We start from the raw sequence: 19,614 nt of genomic DNA, 5'->3' as shown, positions 1-19,614 counted from the left end.
GGAGACATTAAGACAACAGGAGACATTAAGACACACAGGAGACATTAAGACAACAGGAGACATTAAGACAACAGGAGACATTAAGACAACACAGGAGACATTAAGACAACACAGGAGACATTAAGACAACAGGAGACATTAAGACAACAGGAGACATTAAGACAACAGGAGACATTAAGACAACAGGAGACATTAAGACAACAGGAGACATTAAGACAACAGGAGACATTAAGACAACAGGAGACATTAAGACACACAGGAGACATTAAGACACACAGGAGACATTAAGACACACAGGAGACATTAAGACACACAGGAGACATTAAGACACACAGGAGACATTAAGACACACAGGAGACATTAAGACACACAGGAGACATTAAGACACACAGGAGACATTAAGACACACAGGAGACATTAAGACACACAGGAGACATTAAGACACACAGGAGCCATTAAGACACACAGGAGACATTAAGAAACACAGGAGCCATTAAGACAACAGGAGCCATTAAGACACACAGGAGACATTAAGACACACAGGAGACATTAAGACACACAGGAGACATTAAGACACACAGGAGACATTAAGACAACAGGAGACATTAAGACACACAGGGGACATTAAGACAACAGGAGACATTAAGACAACAGGAGACATTAAGACACACAGGAGACATTAAGACACACAGGAGACATTAAGACACACAGGAGACATTAAGACACACAGGAGACATTAAGACAACAGGAGACATTAAGACAACATGAGACATTAAGACAACATGAGACATTAAGACAACAGGAGACATTAAGACACACAGGGGACATTAAGACACACAGGAGACATTAAGACAACAGGAGACATTAAGACAACAGGAGACATTAAGACAACAGGAGACATTAAGACAACAGGAGACATTAAGACAACAGGAGACATTAAGACACACAGGAGACAAATACTGACGAACAAACGAGGAGAGAGAGGAGGAGAGGAGAGATGGAGGAGAGGAGAGAGAGAGGAGAGAGGGGGAATGTAGGAGAGGAGAGAGAGGAGAGAGGGGAAATGGAGGAGAGGAGAGAGGGGGAATGTAGGAGAGGAGAGAGGGGAAATGGAGGAGAGGAGAGAGGGGAAATGGAGGAGAGGAGAGAGGGGGAATGGAGGAGAGGAGAGAGGGGAAATGGAGGAGAGGAGAGAGGGGAAATGGAGGAGAGGAGAGAGAGGAGAGAGGAGGAGAGGAGAGAGAGAGGAGAGAGAGGAGGAGAGAGAGGAGGAGAGAGAGGAGGAGAGAGGAGGAGAGGAGAGAGAGAGGAGAGAGAGGAGGAGAGAGAGGAGGAGAGAGAGGAGGAGAGAGGGGGAATGTAGGAGAGGAGAGAGAGAGGAGAGAGAGGAGGAGAAAAAAGGAGAGGAGAGAGAGAGGAGAGAGAGGAGGGGAGAGAGGAGGAGAGAGGGGGAATGTAGGAGAGGAGAGAGAGGAGAAATGGAGGAGAGGAGAGAGAGAGAGGAGAGAGGGGGAATGTAGGAGAGGAGAGAGAGAGGAGAGAGAGAGGAGGAGAGAGGGGGAATGTTAGAGAGGAGAGAGGGGAAATGGAGGAGAGGAGAGAGAGAGGAGAGAGGGGAAATGGAGGAGAGGAGAGAGAGAGGAGAGAGGGGAAATGGAGGAGAGGAGAGAGGGGGAATGGAGGAGAGGAGAGAGGGGAAATGGAGGAGAGGAGAGAGGGGAATGGAGAAGAAGAGAGAGAGAGGAGGAATGGAGGAGAGGAGAGAGGGGAGATGGAGGAGAGGAGAGAGGGAATGGAGAAGAGAGAGAGAGAGGAGAGAGGGGGAATGGAGGAGAGGAGAGAGGGGAGATGGAGGAGAGCAGAGAGAGGAGAGAGGGGAGATGGAGGAGAGGAGAGAGGGGGAATGGAGGAAAGGAGAGAGAGGAGAGAGGGGAAATGGGGGTGAGGAGGAGAGAGGGGGAATGGAGGAGAGGAGAGAGAGGAGAGAGGGGAAATGGAGGAGAGGAGAGAGGGGAAATGGAGGAGAGGAGAGAGGGGAAATGGAGGAGAGGAGAGAGGGGAGATGGAGGAGAGGAGAGAGAGGGAATGGAGAAGAAGAGAGAGAGAGGAGAGAGGGGGAATGGAGGAGAGGAGAGAGGGGAGATGGAGGAGAGCAGATAGAGGAGAGAGGGGAGATGGAGGAGAGGAGAGAGGGGGAATGGAGGAAAGGAGAGAGAGGAGAGAGGGGAAATGAGGGTGAGGAGGAGAGAGGGGGAATGGAGGAGAGGAGAGAGAGGAGAGAGGGGAAATGGAGGAGAGGAGAGAGGGGGAATGGAGGAGAGGAGAGAGGGGAGATGGAGGAGAGAGAGGAGAGAGGGGAGATGGAGGAGAGCAGAGAGAGGAGAGAGGGGAGATGGAGGAGAGGAGAGGGGGAATGGAGGAAAGGAGAGAGAGGAGAGAGGGGAAATGGGGGTGAGGAGGAGAGAGGGGGAATGGAGGAGAGGAGAGAGAGGAGAGAGGGGAAATGGAGGAGAGGAGAGAGGGGAAATAGAGGAGAGGAGAGAGGGGAGATGGAGGAGAGGAGAGAGAGGGAATGGAGAAGAAGAGAGAGAGAGGAGAGAGGGGGAATGGAGGAGAGGAGAGAGGGGAGATGGAGGAGAGCAGAGAGAGGAGAGAGGGGAGATGGAGGAGAGGAGAGAGGGGGAATGGAGGAAGGAGAGAGAGGAGAGAGGGGAAATGGGGGTGAGGAGGAGAGAGGGGGAATGGAGGAGAGGAGAGAGAGGAGAGAGGGGAAATGGAGGAGAGGAGAGAGGGGGAAGGAGGAGAGGAGAGAGGGGGAATGGAGGAGAGAGAGGAGAGAGGGGAGATGGAGGAGAGAGAGGAGAGAGGGGAGATGGAGGAGAGCAGAGAGAGGAGAGAGGGGAGATGGAGGAGAGGAGAGAGGGGAATGGAGGAAAGGAAAGAGAGGAGAGAGGGGAAATGGGGGTGAGGAGGAGAGAGGGGGAATGGAGGAGAGGAGAGAGAGGAGAGAGGGGAAATGGAGGAGAGGAGAGAGAGGAGAGAGGGGAAATGGAGGAGAGGAGAGAGGGGGAATGGAGGAGAGGAGAGAGGGGAGATGGAGGAGAGGAGAGAGGGGAAATGGAGGAAAGGAGAGAGAGGAGATGGAGGAGAGGAGAGAGAGGAGAGGGAGGAGAGCAGAGAGAGGAGAGAGGGGAGATGGAGGAGAGAAGAGAAAGGAATTGAGGAAAAGAGAGAGAGGAGAGAGGGGAAATGGGGGTGAGGAGGAGAGAGGGGGAATGGAGGAGAGGAGAGAGAGGAGAGAGGGGAAATGGAGGAGAGGAGAGAGAGGAGAGAGGGGAAATGGAGGAGAGGAGAGAGGGGGAATGGAGGAGAGGAGAGAGGGGAGATGGAGGAGAGGAGAGAGAGGAGAGAGGGGAGATGGAGGAGAGGAGAGAGGGGAAATGGAGGAAAGGAGAGAGAGGAGAGAGGGGAAATGGGGGTGATGAGGAGAGGAGGAGAGAGGGGGAATGGAGGAGAGGAGAGAGAGAAAATGGAGGAGAGGAGAGAGGGGGAATGGAGGAAAGGAGAGAGAGGAAAGAGGGGAAATGGAGGTGAGGAGGAGAGAGGGGGAATGGAGGAGAGGAGAGAGAGGGGGAATGGAGGAGAGGAGAGAAAGAGGAGAGAGGAAATGGAAGAGAGGAGAGGGGAAATGGAAGAGAGGAGAGAGGGGGAATGGAGGAGAGGAGAGAGAGGGAATGGAGGAGAAGAGAGAGAGAGGAGAGAGGGGGAATGGAGGAGAGGAGAGAGGGGAGATGGAGGAGAAGAGAGAGAGATGAGATAGGTGGAATGGAGGAGAGGAGAGAGGGGAGATGGAGGAGAGGAGAGAGAGGGAATGGAGGAGAAGAGAGAGAGAGGAGAGAGGGGGAATGGAGGAGAGGAGAGAGGGGAGATGGAGGAGAGGAGAGAGAGGAGAGAGGGGAGATGGAGGAGAGGAGAGAGGGGGAATGGAGGAAAGGAGAGAGAGGAGAGAGGGGAAATGGGGGTGAGGAGGAGAGAGGGGGAATGGAGGAGAGGAGAGAGAGGAGAGAGAGGAGAGAGGGGAAATGAGGAGAGGAGAGAGGGGGAATGGAGGAGAGGAGAGAGGGGGAATGGAGGAGAGGAGAGAGGGGAGATGGAGGAGAGGAGAGAGGGGAGATGGAGGATAGGAGAGAGAGGAGAGAGGGGATATGGAGGAGAGGAGAGAGAGTAGAGAGGGGAAATGGAGGAGAGGAGAGAGGGGGAATGGAGGAAAGGAGAGAGAGGAGAGAGGGGAAATGGGGGTGAGGAGGAGAGAGGGGGAATGGAGGAGAGGAGAGAGAGGAGAGAGGGGAGATGGAGGAGAGGAGAGAGGGGAATGGAGGAAAGGAAAGAGAGGAGAGAGGGGAAATGGGGGTGAGGAGGAGAGATTGGGGAATGGAGGAGAGGAGAGAGAGGAGAGAGGGGAAATGGAGGAGAGGAGAGAGAGGAGAGAGGGGAAATGGAGGAGAGGAGAGAGGGGGAATGAGGGGGGGAGAGAGGGGAGATGGAGGAGAGGAGAGAGAGGAGAGAGGGGAGATGGATGAGAGGAGAGAGGGGAAATGGAGGAAAGGAGAGAGAGGAGATGGAGGAGAGGAGAGAGAGGAGAGAGGGGAGATGGAGGAGAGGAGAGAGAGGAGAGAGGGGAGATGGAGGAGAGCAGAGAGAGGAGAGAGGGGAGATGTAGGAGAGCAGAGAGGGGAATGGAGGAAAGGAGAGAGAGGAGAGAGGGGAAATGGGGGTGAGGAGGAGAGAGGGGGAATGGAGGAGAGGAGAGAGAGGAGAGAGGGGAAATGGAGGAGAGGAGAGAGAGGAGAGAGGGGAAATGGAGGAGAGGAGATAGGTGGAATGGAGGAGAGGAGAGAGAGAGGAGAGAGGGGGAATGGAGGAGAGGAGAGAGGGGAGATGGAGGAGAGGAGAGAGAGGGAATGGAGGAGAAGAGAGAGAGAGGAGAGAGGGGGAATGGAGGAGAGGAGAGAGGGGAGATGGAGGAGAGGAGAGAGAGGAGAGAGGGGAGATGGAGGAGAGGAGAGAGGGGGAATGGAGGAAAGGAGAGAGAGGAGAGAGGGGAAATGGGGGTGAGGAGGAGAGAGGGGGAATGGAGGAGAGGAGAGAGAGGAGAGAGAGGAGAGAGGGGAAATGAGGAGAGGAGAGAGGGGGAATGGAGGAGAGGAGAGAGGGGGAATGGAGGAGAGGAGAGAGGGGAGATGGAGGAGAGGAGAGAGGGGAGATGGAGGATAGGAGAGAGAGGAGAGAGGGGATATGGAGGAGAGGAGAGAGAGTAGAGAGGGGAAATGGAGGAGAGGAGAGAGGGGGAATGGGGGTGAGGAGGAGAGAGGGGGAATGGAGGAGAGGAGAGAGAGGAGAGAGGGGAAATGGAGGAGAGGAGAGAGAGGAGAGAGGGGAAATGGAGGAGAGGAGAGAGGGGGAATGGAGGAGAGGAGAGAGGGGAGATGGAGGAGAGGAGAGAGGAAATGGAAGAGAGGAGAGAGGGGAAATGGAAGAGAGGAGAGAGGGGGAATGGAGGAGAGGAGAGAGAGGGAATGGAGGAGAAGAGAGAGAGAGGAGAGAGGGGGAATGAAGGAGAGGAGAGAGGGGAGATGGAGGAGAAGAGAGAGAGATGAGATAGGTGGAATGGAGGAGAGGAGAGAGGGGAGATGGAGGAGAGGAGAGAGAGGGAATGGAGGAGAAGAGAGAGAGAGGAGAGAGTGGGAATGGAGGAGAGGAGAGAGGGGAGATGGAGGAGAGGAGAGAGAGGAGAGAGGGGAGATGGAGGAGAGGAGAGAGGGGGAATGGAGGAAAGGAGAGAGAGGAGAGAGGGGAAATGGGGGTGAGGAGGAGAGAGGGGGAATGGAGGAGAGGAGAGAGAGGAGAGAGAGGAGAGAGGGGAAATGAGGAGAGGAGAGAGGGGGAATGGAGGAGAAGAGAGAGGGGGAATGGAGGAGAGGAGAGAGGGGAGATGGAGAGAGAGGAGAGAGGGGAGATGGAGGATAGGAGAGAGAGGAGAGAGGGGATATGGAGGAGAGGAGAGAGAGTAGAGAGGGGAAATGGAGGAGAGGAGAGAGGGGGAATGGAGGAAAGGAGAGAGAGGAGAGAGGGGAAATGGGGGTGAGGAGGAGAGAGGGGGAATGGAGGAGAGGAGAGAGAGGAGAGAGGGGAGATGGAGGAGAGCAGAGAGGGGAATGGAGGAAAGGAGAGAGAGGAGAGAGGGGAAATGGGGGTGAGGAGGAGAGAGGGGGAATGGAGGAGAGGAGAGAGGAGAGAGGGGAAATGGAGGAGAGGAGAGAGAGGAGAGAGGGGAAATGGAGGAGAGGAGAGAGGGGGAATGGAGGAGAGGAGAGAGGGGAGATGGAGGAGAGGAGAGAGAGGAGAGAGGGGAGATGGAGGAGAGGAGAGAGGGGAAATGGAGGAAAGGAGAGAGGGGAGAGAGGGAAAATGGAGGAGAGGAGAGAGGGGGAATGGAGGAAAGGAGAGAGGAGAGAGGGGAAATGGGGGTGAGGAGGAGAGAGGGGAAATGGGGGTGAGGAGGAGAGAGGGGGAATGGAGGAGAGGAGAGAGAGAGGAGAGAGGGGAGATGGAGGAGAGGAGAGAGGGGAATGGAGGAAAGGAAAGAGAGGAGAGAGGGGAAATGGGGGTGAGGAGGAGAGAGGGGGAATGGAGGAGAGGAGAGAGAGGAGAGAGGGGAAATGGAGGAGAGGAGAGAGAGGAGAGAGGGGAAATGGAGGAGAGGAGAGAGGGGGAATGAGGGGGGGAGAGAGGGGAGATGGAGGAGAGGAGAGAGAGGAGAGAGGGGAGATGGAGGAGAGGAGAGAGGGGAAATGGAGGAAAGGAGAGAGAGGAGATGGAGGAGAGGAGAGAGAGGAGAGAGGGGAGATGGAGGAGAGGAGAGAGAGGAGAGAGGGGAGATGGAGGAGAGCAGAGAGAGGAGAGAGGGGAGATGTAGGAGAGCAGAGAGGGGAATGGAGGAAAGGAGAGAGAGGAGAGAGGGGAAATGGGGGTGAGGAGGAGAGAGGGGGAATGGAGGAGAGGAGAGAGAGGAGAGAGGGGAAATGGAGGAGAGGAGAGAGAGGAGAGAGGGGAAATGGAGGAGAGGAGAGAGAGGAGAGAGGGGAGATGGAGGAGAGGAGAGAGGAGAGATGGAGGAGAGGAGAGAGAGGGAATGGAGGAGAAGAGAGAGAGAGGAGAGAGGGGGAATGGAGGAGAGGAGAGAGGGGAGATGGAGGAGAGGAGAGAGAGGAGAGAGGGGAGATGGAGGAGAGGAGAGAGGGGGAATGGAGGAAAGGAGAGAGAGGAGAGAGGGGAGAGAGGGGAAATGAGGAGAGGAGAGAGGGGGAATGGAGGAGAGGAGAGAGGGGGAATGGAGGAGAGGAGAGAGGGGAGATGGAGGAGAGGAGAGAGGGGAGATGGAGGATAGGAGAGAGAGGAGAGAGGGGATATGGAGGAGAGGAGAGAGAGTAGAGAGGGGAAATGGAGGAGAGGAGAGAGGGGGAATGGGGGTGAGGAGGAGAGAGGGGGAATGGAGGAGAGGAGAGAGAGGAGAGAGAGGAGAGAGGGGAAATGAGGAGAGGAGAGAGGGGGAATGGAGGAGAGGAGAGAGGGGGAATGGAGGAGAGGAGAGAGGGGAGATGGAGGAGAGGAGAGAGGGGAGATGGAGGATAGGAGAGAGAGAAGAGAGGGGATATGGAGGAGAGGAGAGAGAGTAGAGAGGGGAAATGGAGGAGAGGAGAGAGGGGGAATGGGGGTGAGGAGGAGAGAGGGGGAATGGAGGAGAGGAGAGAGAGGAGAGAGGGGAAATGGAGGAGAGGAGAGAGAGGAGAGAGGGGAAATGGAGGAGAGGAGGGGGAATGGAGGAGAGGAGAGAGGGGAGATGGAGGAGAGGAGAGAGGAAATGGAAGAGAGGAGAGAGGGGAAATGGAAGAGAGGAGAGAGGGGGAATGGAGGAGAGGAGAGAGAGGGAATGGAGGAGAAGAGAGAGAGAGGAGAGAGGGGGAATGGAGGAGAGGAGAGAGGGGAGATGGAGGAGAAGAGAGAGAGATGAGATAGGTGGAATGGAGGAGAGGAGAGAGGGGAGATGGAGGAGAGGAGAGAGAGGGAATGGAGGAGAAGAGAGAGAGAGGAGAGAGTGGGAATGGAGGAGAGGAGAGAGGGGAGATGGAGGAGAGGAGAGAGAGGAGAGAGGGGAGATGGAGGAGAGGAGAGAGGGGGAATGGAGGAAAGGAGAGAGAGGAGAGAGGGGAAATGGGGGTGAGGAGGAGAGAGGGGGAATGGAGGAGAGGAGAGAGAGGAGAGAGGAGGAGAGAGGGGAAATGAGGAGAGGAGAGAGGGGGAATGGAGGAGAAGAGAGAGGGGGAATGGAGGAGAGGAGAGAGGGGAGATGGAGAGAGAGGAGAGAGGGGAGATGGAGGATAGGAGAGAGAGGAGAGAGGGGATATGGAGGAGAGGAGAGAGAGTAGAGAGGGGAAATGGAGGAGAGGAGAGAGGGGGAATGGAGGAAAGGAGAGAGAGGAGAGAGGGGAAATGGGGGTGAGGAGGAGAGAGGGGGAATGGAGGAGAGGAGAGAGAGGAGAGAGGGGAGATGGAGGAGAGGAGAGAGGGGAATGGAGGAAAGGAAAGAGAGGAGAGAGGGGAAATGGGGGTGAGGAGGAGAGAGGGGGAATGGAGGAGAGGAGAGAGAGGAGAGAGGGGAAATGGAGGAGAGGAGAGAGAGGAGAGAGGGGAAATGGAGGAGAGGAGAGAGGGGGAATGAGGGGGGGAGAGAGGGGAGATGGAGGAGAGGAGAGAGAGGAGAGAGGGGAGATGGAGGAGAGGAGAGAGGGGAAATGGAGGAAAGGAGAGAGAGGAGATGGAGGAGAGGAGAGAGAGGAGAGAGGGGAGATGGAGGAGAGGAGAGAGAGGAGAGAGGGGAGATGGAGGAGAGCAGAGAGAGGAGAGAGGGGAGATGGAGGAGAGCAGAGAGGGGAATGGAGGAAAGGAGAGAGAGGAGAGAGGGGAAATGGGGGTGAGGAGGAGAGAGGGGGAATGGAGGAGAGGAGAGAGAGGAGAGAGGGGAAATGAGGGAGAGGAGAGAGAGGAGAGAGGGGAAATGGAGGAGAGGAGAGAGGGGGAATGGAGGAGAGGAGAGAGGGGAGATGGAGGAGAGGAGAGAGAAAAGAGAGGGGAGATGGAGGAGAGGAGAGAGGGGAAATGGAGGAAAGGAGAGAGGGGAGAGAGGGAAAATGGAGGAGAGGAGAGAGGGGGAATGGAGGAAAGGAGAGAGAGGAGAGAGGGGAAATGAGGGTGAGGAGGAGAGAGGGGGAATGGAGGAGAGGAGAGAGAGGGGGAATGGAGGAGAGGAGAGAAAGAGGAGAGAGGAAATGGAAGAGAGGAGAGAGGGGAAATGGAAGAGAGGAGAGAGGAGGAGAGGGGGAATGGAGGAGAGGAGAGAGGGGGAGAGGGGAGATGGAGGAGAGGAGAGAGAGGGAATGGAGGAGAAGAGAGAGAGAGGAGAGAGGGGGAATGGAGGAGAGGAGAGAGGGGAGATGGAGGAGAGGAGAGAGAGGAGGAGAGAGGGGGATTTGAGGAGAAGAGAGAGAGATGAGATAGGTGGAATGGAGGAGAGGAGAGAGGGGAGATGGAGGAGAGGAGAGAGAGGGAATGGAGGAGAAGAGAGAGAGAGGAGAGAGGGGGAATGGAGGAGAGGAGAGAGGGGAGATGGAGGAGAGGAGAGAGGAGGAGGGGGAATGGAGGAGAGGAGAGAGGAGGAATGGAGGAGAAGAGAGAGAGATGAGAGAGGAGGAGAGGAGAGAGGGGAGATGGAGGAGAGGAGAGAGGGGGAATGGAGGAGAGGAGAGAGGGGAGATGGAGGAGAGGAGAGAGAGGAGAGAGGGGATATGGAGGAGAGGAGAGAGAGTAGAGAGGGGAAATGGAGGAGAGGAGAGAGGGGAATGGAGGAAAGGAGAGAGAGGAGAGAGGGGAAATGGGGGTGAGGAGGAGAGAGGGGGAATGGAGGAGAGGAGAGAGGGGAAATGGAGGAGAGGAGAGAGGGGGAATGGAGGAAAGGAGAGAGAGAAGAGAGGGGAAATGGACGTGAGGAGGAGAGAGGGGGAATGGAGGAGAGGAGAGAGAGGGGGAATGGAGGAGAGGAGAGAAAGAGGAGAGAGGAAATGGAAGAGAGGAGAGAGGGGGAATGGAGGAGAGGAGAGAGGGGAGATGGAGGAGAAGAGAGAGATGAGAGAGGGGGAATGGAGGAGAGGAGAGAGGGGAGATGGAGGAGAAGAGAGAGAGATGAGAGAGGGGGAATGGAGGAGAGGAGAGAGGGGAGATGGAGGAGAGGAGAGAGAGGAGGAGAGAGGGGGAATGGAGGAGAAGAGAGAGAGAGGAGAGAGGGGGAATGGAGGAGAAGAGAGAGAGAGGAGAGAGGGGGAATGGAGGAGACGAGAGAGAGAGAGGAGAGAGGGGGAATTGAGGAAAAGAGAGAGGGGGAATGGAGGAGAGGAGAGAGGGGGAATGGAGGAGAGGAGAGAGGGGAGATGGAGGAGAGGAGAGAGAGGAGAGAGGGGAGATGGAGGAGAGGAGAGAGGGGAAATGGAGGAAAGGAGAGAGGTGGAATGGAGGAAAGGAGAGAGAGGAGAGAGGGGAAATGGGTGTGAGGAGGAGAGAGGGGGAATGGAGGAGGAGAGAGAGGAGAGAGGGGAAATGGAGGAGAGGAGACAGGGGGAATGGAGGAAAGGAGAGAGGAGGAGAGGGGGAATGGAGGAGAGGAGAGAGAGGGGGAATGGAGGAGAGGAGAGAAAGAGGAGAGAGGAAATGAAAGAGAGGAGAGAGGGGGAATGGAGGAGAGGAGAGAGGAGGAGAGGGGGAATGGAGGAGAGGAGAGAGGGGGAATGGAGGAGAGGAGAGAGGAGGAATGGAGGAGAGGAGAGAGGGGGAATGGAGGAGAGGAGAGAGGGGGAATGGAGGAGAGGAGAGAGGAGGAGAGAGGGGGAATGGAGGAGAGGAGAGAGGGGGAATGGAGGAGAGGAGAGAGGAGGAATGGAGGAGAGGAGAGAGGGGAGATGGAGGAGAGGAGAGAGGAGGAATGGAGGAGAGGAGAGAGGGGAGATGGAGGAGAGGAGAGAGGAGGAATGGAGGAGAGGAGAGAGGGGAGATGGAGGAGAGAAGAGAGAGGAGAGAGGGGGAATGGAGGAGAGGAGAGAAAGAGGAGAGAGGAAATGGAAGAGAGGAGAGAGGGGGAATGGAGGAGAGGAGAGAGGAGGAGAGGGGGAATGGAGGAGAGGAGAGAGGGGGAATGGAGGAGAGGAGAGAGGAGGAATGGAGGAGAGGAGAGAGGGGAGATGGAGGAGAGAAGAGAGAGGAGAGAGGGGGAATGGAGGAGAGGAGAGAAAGAGGAGAGGGGAAATGGGGAGAGGAGAGAGAGGAGAGAGGGGTAATGGAGGAGAGGAGAGAGGGGAAATGGAGGAGAGGAGAGACGAAATGGAGGAGAGGAGAGAGGAGAGAGGGGAAATGGAGGAGGGGAGAGAGACGAGGAGAGAGGGAGAATGGAGGAGAGGAGAGAGGGGAAATGGAGGAGAGGAGAGAGGAAATGGAAGAGAGGAGAGGGGAAATGGAGGAGAGGAGAGGAGAGAGGAAATGTGGGAGAGGAGAGAGAGAGGAGAGAGGGGAAATGGAGGAGGAGAGAAAGAGGAGAGAGGGGGAATGGAGGAGAGGAGAGAGGAGAAATGGAGGAGGAGAGAAAGAGGAGAGAGGAAATGGAGGAGAGGAGAGAGAGAGGAGAGAGGGGGAATGGAGGAGAGGAGAGAGGAGGAGAGAGGGGGAATGGAGGAGAGGAGAGAGGGGAGAGGGAGGAGACGAGAGAGAGGAGAGAGGGGAAATGGAGGAGAGGAGAGAAAGAGGAGAGAGGAAATGGAAGAGAGGAGAGAGGGGGAATGGAGGAGAGGAGAGAGGGGAGAGGGAGGAAAGGAGAGAGAGAGGAGAGAGGGGAAATGGAGGAGAGGAGAGAAAGAGGAGAGAGGAAATGGGGGAGAGAGAGAGGAGAGAGGGGAATGGAGGAGAGGAGAGAGGGGGAATGGAGGAGAGGAGAGAGGGGAAATGGAGGAGAGGAGAGAGGGGGAATGGAGGAGAGGAGAGAGGCGAGGAGAGAGGGGAAATGGAGGAGAGGGAGGTTGGACTAAGGGAATGAGGGAGAATATAGAGGAGAGGAGAGAGCGTTGGTTGGAGAATGGTGCTGGGCTATATACATGTGTCAAGTTGCTGTGGATACAAGTGTATCTTTAAAGGTGCAATGTGCAGAAATCACTCCGTATTTTCCCGGTTGATAAAATTAGAATAGTTCCCCTAATTCCAGTTTACGTGACAAAACAAACAAGTCTAGTGTAGAGAATCATTGTACCATCTAAACCGCTGTGAAATATATGTTCAAAACTAAAAATGTTGTATTTTCAGCTGTTTTGAAGCTGGTGAACAAAACCGAAAGTAAAAGACGCAAAAAACTAAACTGAAGAACAGGAAGCAGAGGAATAGAGCACATAGAACAGATATACCGCTTCTTAGACTTTCAATGAGAATGACAGATCTATAACTCATATTTCTATGTGAATCTGTTCGGGTCGCCCATAAAGGTCCATATCCCAGCGCTAACGACCGAAACCATTACCTGTAGTCGTCGCTGAGGCTGACACTGGTTTCCTCTTTACGGAGGCGGGACAGGTTGGCTCCGCCCTCCAGCTGTAATCTAGCCAATCGGCTGTCTTCCAGGACGCTACACATCACACCCCTGTACCTGGCAAGTAACACCTGGGCCTCCTGGGGGGGGGGGGGGGGGGGGGGGGGGAGTTAGTGTTTTATACATGTGTTGATTCACAAGTCAATTAATATGTCTTCTAAACTCTTCCACATATACCAAACACCGTTCCTAAACATTTCCTGTCCTGTAATTCAACTCTACCAGACCACTCCATTTCCTGTAATTCAACTCTACCAGACCCCTCCATTTCCTGTCCTGTAATTCAACTCTACCAGACCACTCCATTTCCTGTAATTCAACTCTACCAGACCACTCCATTTCCTGTCCTGTAATTCAACTCTACCAGACCACTCCATTTCCTGTAATTCAACTCTACCAGACCCCTCCATTTCCTGTCCTGTAATTCAACTCTACCAGACCACTCCATTTCCTGTAATTCAACTCTACCAGACCACTCCATTTCCTGTAATTCAACTCTACCAGACCCCTCCATTTCCTGTCCTGTAATTCAACTCTACCAGACCACTCCATTTCCTGTCCTGTAATTCAACTCTACCAGACCACTCCATTTCCTGTCCTGTAATTCAACTCTACCAGACCCCTCCATTTCCTGTCCTGTAATTCAACTCTACCAGACCACTCCATTTCCTGTCCTGTAATTTAACTCTACCAGACCACTCCATTTCCTGTCCTGTAATTCAACTCTACCAGACCCCTCCATTTCCTGTCCTGTAATTCAACTCTACCAGACCACTCCATTTCCTGTCCTGTAATTTAACTCTACCAGACCACTCCATTTCCTGTCCTGTAATTCAACTCTACCAGACCACTCCATTTCCTGTCCTGTAATTTAACTCTACCAGACCACTCCATTTCCTGTCCTGTAATTCAACTCTACCAGACCACTCCATTTCCTGTCCTGTAATTTAACTCTACCAGACCACTCCATTTCCTGTCCTGTAATTCAACTCTACCAGACCACTCCATTTCCTGTCCTGTAATTCAACTCTACCAGACCACTCCATTTCCTGTCCTGTAATTCAATTAATATCCTTCCTAGACGTGGTAGTTACCTCAGCGGTAGCTGGCAGGACAGTAGACTACAGACTATATTAACACGGTAGTTACCTCAGCGGTAGCTGGCAGGACAGTAGACTCTAGACTATATTAACGTGGTAGTTACCTCAGCGGTAGCTGGCAGGACAGTAGACTACAGACTATATTAACACGGTAGTTACCTCAGCGGTAGCTGGCAGGACAGCAGACTGCAGACTATATTAACACGGTAGTTACCTCAGCGGTAGCTGGCAGGACAGTAGACTCTAGACTATATTAACAGGGTAGTTACCTCAGCGGTAGCTGGCAGGACAGTAGACTACAGACTATATTAACACGGTAGTTACCTCAGCGGTAGCTGGCAGGACAGCAGACTACAGACTATATTAACATGGTAGTTACCTCAGCGGTAGCTGGCAGGACAGTAGACTACAGACTATATTAACATGGTAGTTACCTCAGCGGTAGCTGGCAGGACAGTAGACTATATTAACACGGTAGTTACCTCAGCGGTAGCTGGCAGGACAGTAGACTCTAGACTATATTAACAGGGTAGTTACCTCAGCGGTAGCTGGCAGGACAGTAGACTACAGACTATATTAACATGGTAGTTACCTCAGCGGTAGCTGGCAGGACAGTAGACTACAGACTATATTAACACGGTAGTTACCTCAGCGGTAGCTGGCAGGACAGTAGACTACAGACTATATTAACATGGTAGTTACCTCAGCGGTAGCTGGCAGGACAGTAGACTACAGACTATATTAACATGGTAGTTACCTCAGCGGTAGCTGGCAGGACAGTAGACTACAGACTATATTAACATGGTAGTTACCTCAGCGGTAGCTGGCAGGACAGTAGACTACAGACTATATTAACATGGTAGTTACCTCAGCGGTAGCTGGCAGGACAGTAGACTCTAGACTATATTAACAGGGTAGTTACCTCAGCGGTAGCTGGCAGGACAGCAGACTACAGACTATATTAACACGGTAGTTACCTCAGCGGTAGCTGGCAGGACAGCAGACTACAGACTATATTAACACGGTAGTTACCTCAGCGGTAGCTGGCAGGACAGTAGACTATATTAACACGGTAGTTACCTCAGCGGTAGCTGGCAGGACAGTAGACTACAGACTATATTAACACGGTAGTTACCTCAGCGGTAGCTGGCAGGACAGCAGACTACAGACTATATTAACATGGTAGTTACCTCAGCGGTAGCTGGCAGGACAGTAGACTACAGACTATATTAACATGGTAGTTACCTCAGCGGTAGCTGGCAGGACAGTAGACTATATTAACACGGTAGTTACCTCAGCGGTAGCTGGCAGGACAGCAGACTATATTAACACGGTAGTTACCTCAGCGGTAGCTGGCAGGACAGCAGACTACAGACTATATTAACACGGTAGTTACCTCAGCGGTAGCTGGCAGGACAGTAGACTACAGACTATATTAACACGGTAGATACCTCAGCGGTAGCTGGCAGGATAGTAGACTACAGACTATATTAACATGGTAGTTACCTCAGCGGTAGCTGGCAGGACAGCAGACTACAGACTATATTAACACGGTAGTTACCTCAGCGGTAGCTGGCAGGACAGTAGACTCCAGACTATATTATCATGGTAGTTACCTCAGCGGTAGCTGGCAGGACAGCAGACTATATTAACACGGTAGTTACCTCAGCGGTAGCTGGCAGGACAGCAGACTATATTAACATGGTAGTTACCTCAGCGGTAGCTGGCAGGACAGTAGACTACAGACTATATTAACACGGTAGATACCTCAGCGGTAGCTGGCAGGACAGTAGACTATATTAACACGGTAGTTACCTCAGCGGTAGCTGGCAGGACAGTAGACTACAGACTATATTAACACGGTAGTTACCTCAGCGGTAGCTGGCAGGACAGTAGACTATATTAACACGGTAGTTACCTCAGCGGTAGCTGGCAGGACAGTAGACTATATTAACACGGTAGTTACCTCAGCGGTAGCTGGCAGGACAGTAGACTATATTAACACGGTAGTTACCTCAGCGGTAGCTGGCAGGACAGTAGACTACAGACTATATTAACACGGTAGTTACCTCAGCGGTAGCTGGCAGGACAGCAGACTACAGACTATATTAACATGGTAGTTACCTCAGCGGTAGCTGGCAGGACAGTAGACTACAGACTATATTAACATGGTAGTTACCTCAGCGGTAGCTGGCAGGACAGTAGACTATATTAACACGGTAGTTACCTCAGCGGTAGCTGGCAGGACAGCAGACTATATTAACACGGTAGTTACCTCAGCGGTAGCTGGCAGGACAGTAGACTACAGACTATATTAACACGGTAGATACCTCAGCGGTAGCTGGCAGGATAGTAGACTACAGACTATATTAACATGGTAGTTACCTCAGCGGTAGCTGGCAGGACAGCAGACTATATTAACATGGTAGTTACCTCAGCGGTAGCTGGCAGGACAGTAGACTATATTAACACGGTAGTTACCTCAGCGGTAGCTGGCAGGACAGTAGACTACAGACTATATTAACACGGTAGTTACCTCAGCGGTAGCTGGCAGGACAGTAGACTACAGACTATATTAACACGGTAGTTACCTCAGCGGTAGCTGGCAGGACAGTAGACTACAGACTATATTAACACGGTAGTTACCTCAGCGGTAGCTGGCAGGACAGCAGACTACAGACTATATTGACACGGTAGTTACCTCAGCGGTAGCTGGCAGGACAGTAGACTACAGACTATATTAACACGGTAGTTACCTCAGCGGTAGCTGGCAGGACAGTAGACTACAGACTATATTAACATGGTAGTTACCTCAGTGGTAGCTGGCAGGACAGCAGACTCCAGACTATATTAACACGGTAGTTACCTCAGCGGTAGCTGGCAGGACAGTAGACTTCAGACTATATTAACAGGGTAGTTACCTCAGTGGTAGCTGGCAGGACAGTAGACTCTAGACTATATTAACACGGTAGTTACCTCAGTGGTAGCTGGCAGGACAGTAGACTCTAGACTATATTAACACGGTAGTTACCTCAGCGGTAGCTGGCAGGACAGCAGACTCCAGACCAGCGATGGTACTCTGGAGCAGTTTGACAACGTCCTCACAGTGACTGGTTAGCTGTTCCACTCTCTGAAACACCACAGAGACACACAGACACACCGTTCAACCACGTGGAAGACAACGATACAAAAGACCTGGAGACAGACAGTCAGATAACAAAACACAGACAACTTTAGTCATCTACGGTAAGACATGGTTGCCACGGTGCCGTAAAGCAGACTGAACAGATAGTTCTGGAACGTTGGACATATTTTATTTTAAAACGGTTTTTGTTTGTTTGTTTGTTGATTGATTTTGTTTTTGATAAGTCATTGATTTGATTGGATATGTCCGGTTGTTGTTACAGGAGTTGCAGGACTGGCGGCAGGTTGACTTGTCCGGTTGTTGTTACAGGAGTTGCAGGACTGACGGGCAGGTTGACTTGTCCGGTTGTTGTTACAGGAGTTGCAGGACTGACGGGCAGGTTGACTTGTCCGGTTGTTGTTACAGGAGTTGCAGGACTGACGGGCAGGTTGACTTGTCCGGTTGTTTTTACAGGAGTTGCAGGACTGACGGCAGGTTGACTTGTGCGGTTGTTGTTACAGGAGTTGCAGGACTGATGGCAGGGTGACTTGTCCGGTTGTTTTTACAGGAGTTGCAGGACTGACGGCAGGTTGACTTGTCCGGTTGTTGTTACAGGAGTTGCAGGACTGATGGCAGGGTGACTTGTCCGGTTGTTGTTACAGGAGTTGCAGGACTGACGGGCAGGTTGACTTGTCCGGTTGTTTCTACAGGAGTTGCAGGACTGACGGCAGGTTTACTTGTCCGGTTGTTGTTACAGGAGTTGCAGGACTGACGGCAGGTTGACTTGTCCGGTTGTTGTTACAGGAGTTGCAGGACTGACGGCAGGTTGACTTGTCCGGTTGTTGTTACAGGAGTTGCAGGACTGACGGCAGGTTGACTTGTCCGGTTGTTGTTACAGGAGTTGCAGGACTGACGGCAGGTTGACTTGTCCGGTTGTTGTTACAGGAGTTGCAGGACTGACGGCAGGTTGACTTGTCCGGTTGTTGTTACAGGAGTTGCAGGACTGACGGCAGGGTGACTTGTCCGGTTGTTGTTACAGGAGTTGCAGGACTGACGGGCAGGTTGACTTGTCCGGTTGTTTTTGCAGGAGTTGCTGGACTGACGGCAGGTTGACTTGTCCGGTTTGGCTAGCTAGCTACCTGGCTAATGTTTGATGTATCTCAACACCGGCTGCTTCTTGATCAATGAAACCCAGAATGCATTGTGGAACTGTCCGAGAGCTCGTAGTGAGGATGACTACTGGACTGATGTGTGGTGGGCTCGTAGTGAGGATGACTACTGGACTGATGTGTAGTGGGCTCGTAGTGAGGATGACTACTGGACTGATGTGTGGTGGGCTCGTAGTGAGGATGACTCCTGCTCTGGACTGATGTGTGGTGGGCTCGTAGTGAGGATGACTCCTGCTCTGGACTGATGTGTGGTGGGCTCGTAGTGAGGATGACTCCTGCTCTGGACTGATGTGTGGTGGGCTCGTAGTGAGGATGACTACTCCTCTGGACTGATGTGTGGTGGGCTCGTAGTGAGGATGACTACTGCTCTGGACTGATGTGTGGTGGGCTCGTAGTGAGGATGACTACTCCTCTGGACTGATGTGTGGTGGGCTCGTAGTGAGGATGACTCCTGCTCTGGACTGATGTGTGGTGGGCTCGTAGTGAGGATAACTACACCTCTGGACTGATGTGTGGTGGGCTCGTAGTGAGGATGACTACTCCTCTGGACTGATGTGTGGTGGGCTCGTAGTGAGGATGACTACTCCTCTGGACTGATGTGTGGTGGGCTCGTAGTGAGGATGACTACTCCTCTGGACTGATGTGTGGTGGGCTAGTAGTGAGGATGACTACGGCTCTGGACTGATGTGTGGTGGGCTCGTAGTGAGGATGACTACTCCTCTTGACTGATGTGTGGTGGGCTCGTAGTGAGGATGACTCCTGCTCTGGACTGATGTGTAGTGGGCTCGTAGTGAGGATGACTCCTGCTCTGGACTGATGTGTGGTGGGCTCGTAGTGAGGATGACTACTCCTCTGGACTGATGTGTGGTGGGCTCGTAGTGAGGATGACTCCTGGACTGATGTGTGGTGGGCTCGTAGTGAGGATGACTACTCCTCTGGACTGATGTGTGGTGGGCTCGTAGTGAGGATGACTCCTGGACTGATGTGTGGTGGGCTCGTAGTGAGGATGACTCCTGGACTGATGTGTGGTGGGCTCGTAGTGAGGATGACTACTGGACTGATGTGTGGTGGGCTCGTAGTGAGGATGACTCCTGCTCTGGACTGATATGTGGTGGGCTCGTAGTGAGGATGACTCCTGCTCTGGACTGATGTGTGGTGGGCTCGTAGTAAGGATGACTCCTGCTCTGGACTGATGTGTGGTGGGCTCGTAGTGAGGATGACTACTCCTCTGGACTGATGTGTGGTGGGCTCGTAGTGAGGATGACTACTGGACTGATGTGTGGTGGGCTCGTAGTGAGGATGACTACTGCTCTGGACTGATGTGTGGTGGGCTCGTAGTGAGGATGACTACTCCTCTGGACTGATGTGTGGTGGGCTCGTAGTGAGGATGACTACTGGACTGATGTGTGGTGGGCTCGTAGTGAGGATGACTACTGGACTGATGTGTGGTGGGCTCGTAGTGAGGATGACTCCTGGACTGGATGTGTG

General features: G+C 53.2%; 1 protein-coding gene across 1 annotated transcript in view; it reads right to left on the bottom strand.

The window, feature by feature from the left end:
- Positions 1-12,645: 12,645 nt before the first annotated feature.
- LOC129834957 (mucin-2-like) overlaps positions 12,646-19,614 on the bottom strand; it is a 92,733-nt gene continuing 85,764 nt past the window's right edge. Inside the window, exons 13-14 of the mRNA XM_055900325.1 lie at positions 16,865-16,963; positions 12,646-12,813 (exon numbers count right to left, since the gene is read on the bottom strand). Coding sequence (XP_055756300.1) covers positions 12,661-12,813; positions 16,865-16,963 — 252 coding nt within the window. The 3' untranslated portion in view covers positions 12,646-12,660. The remainder of the gene's footprint in view (positions 12,814-16,864; positions 16,964-19,614) is intronic.

This window comes from Salvelinus fontinalis, chromosome 35 (genome assembly GCF_029448725.1).
Source record: "Salvelinus fontinalis isolate EN_2023a chromosome 35, ASM2944872v1, whole genome shotgun sequence".
NCBI lineage: Eukaryota > Metazoa > Chordata > Actinopteri > Salmoniformes > Salmonidae > Salvelinus > Salvelinus fontinalis.
Note: the sequence above shows the minus strand (reverse complement) of the source record. Positions and strands in the feature narration are given on the sequence as shown.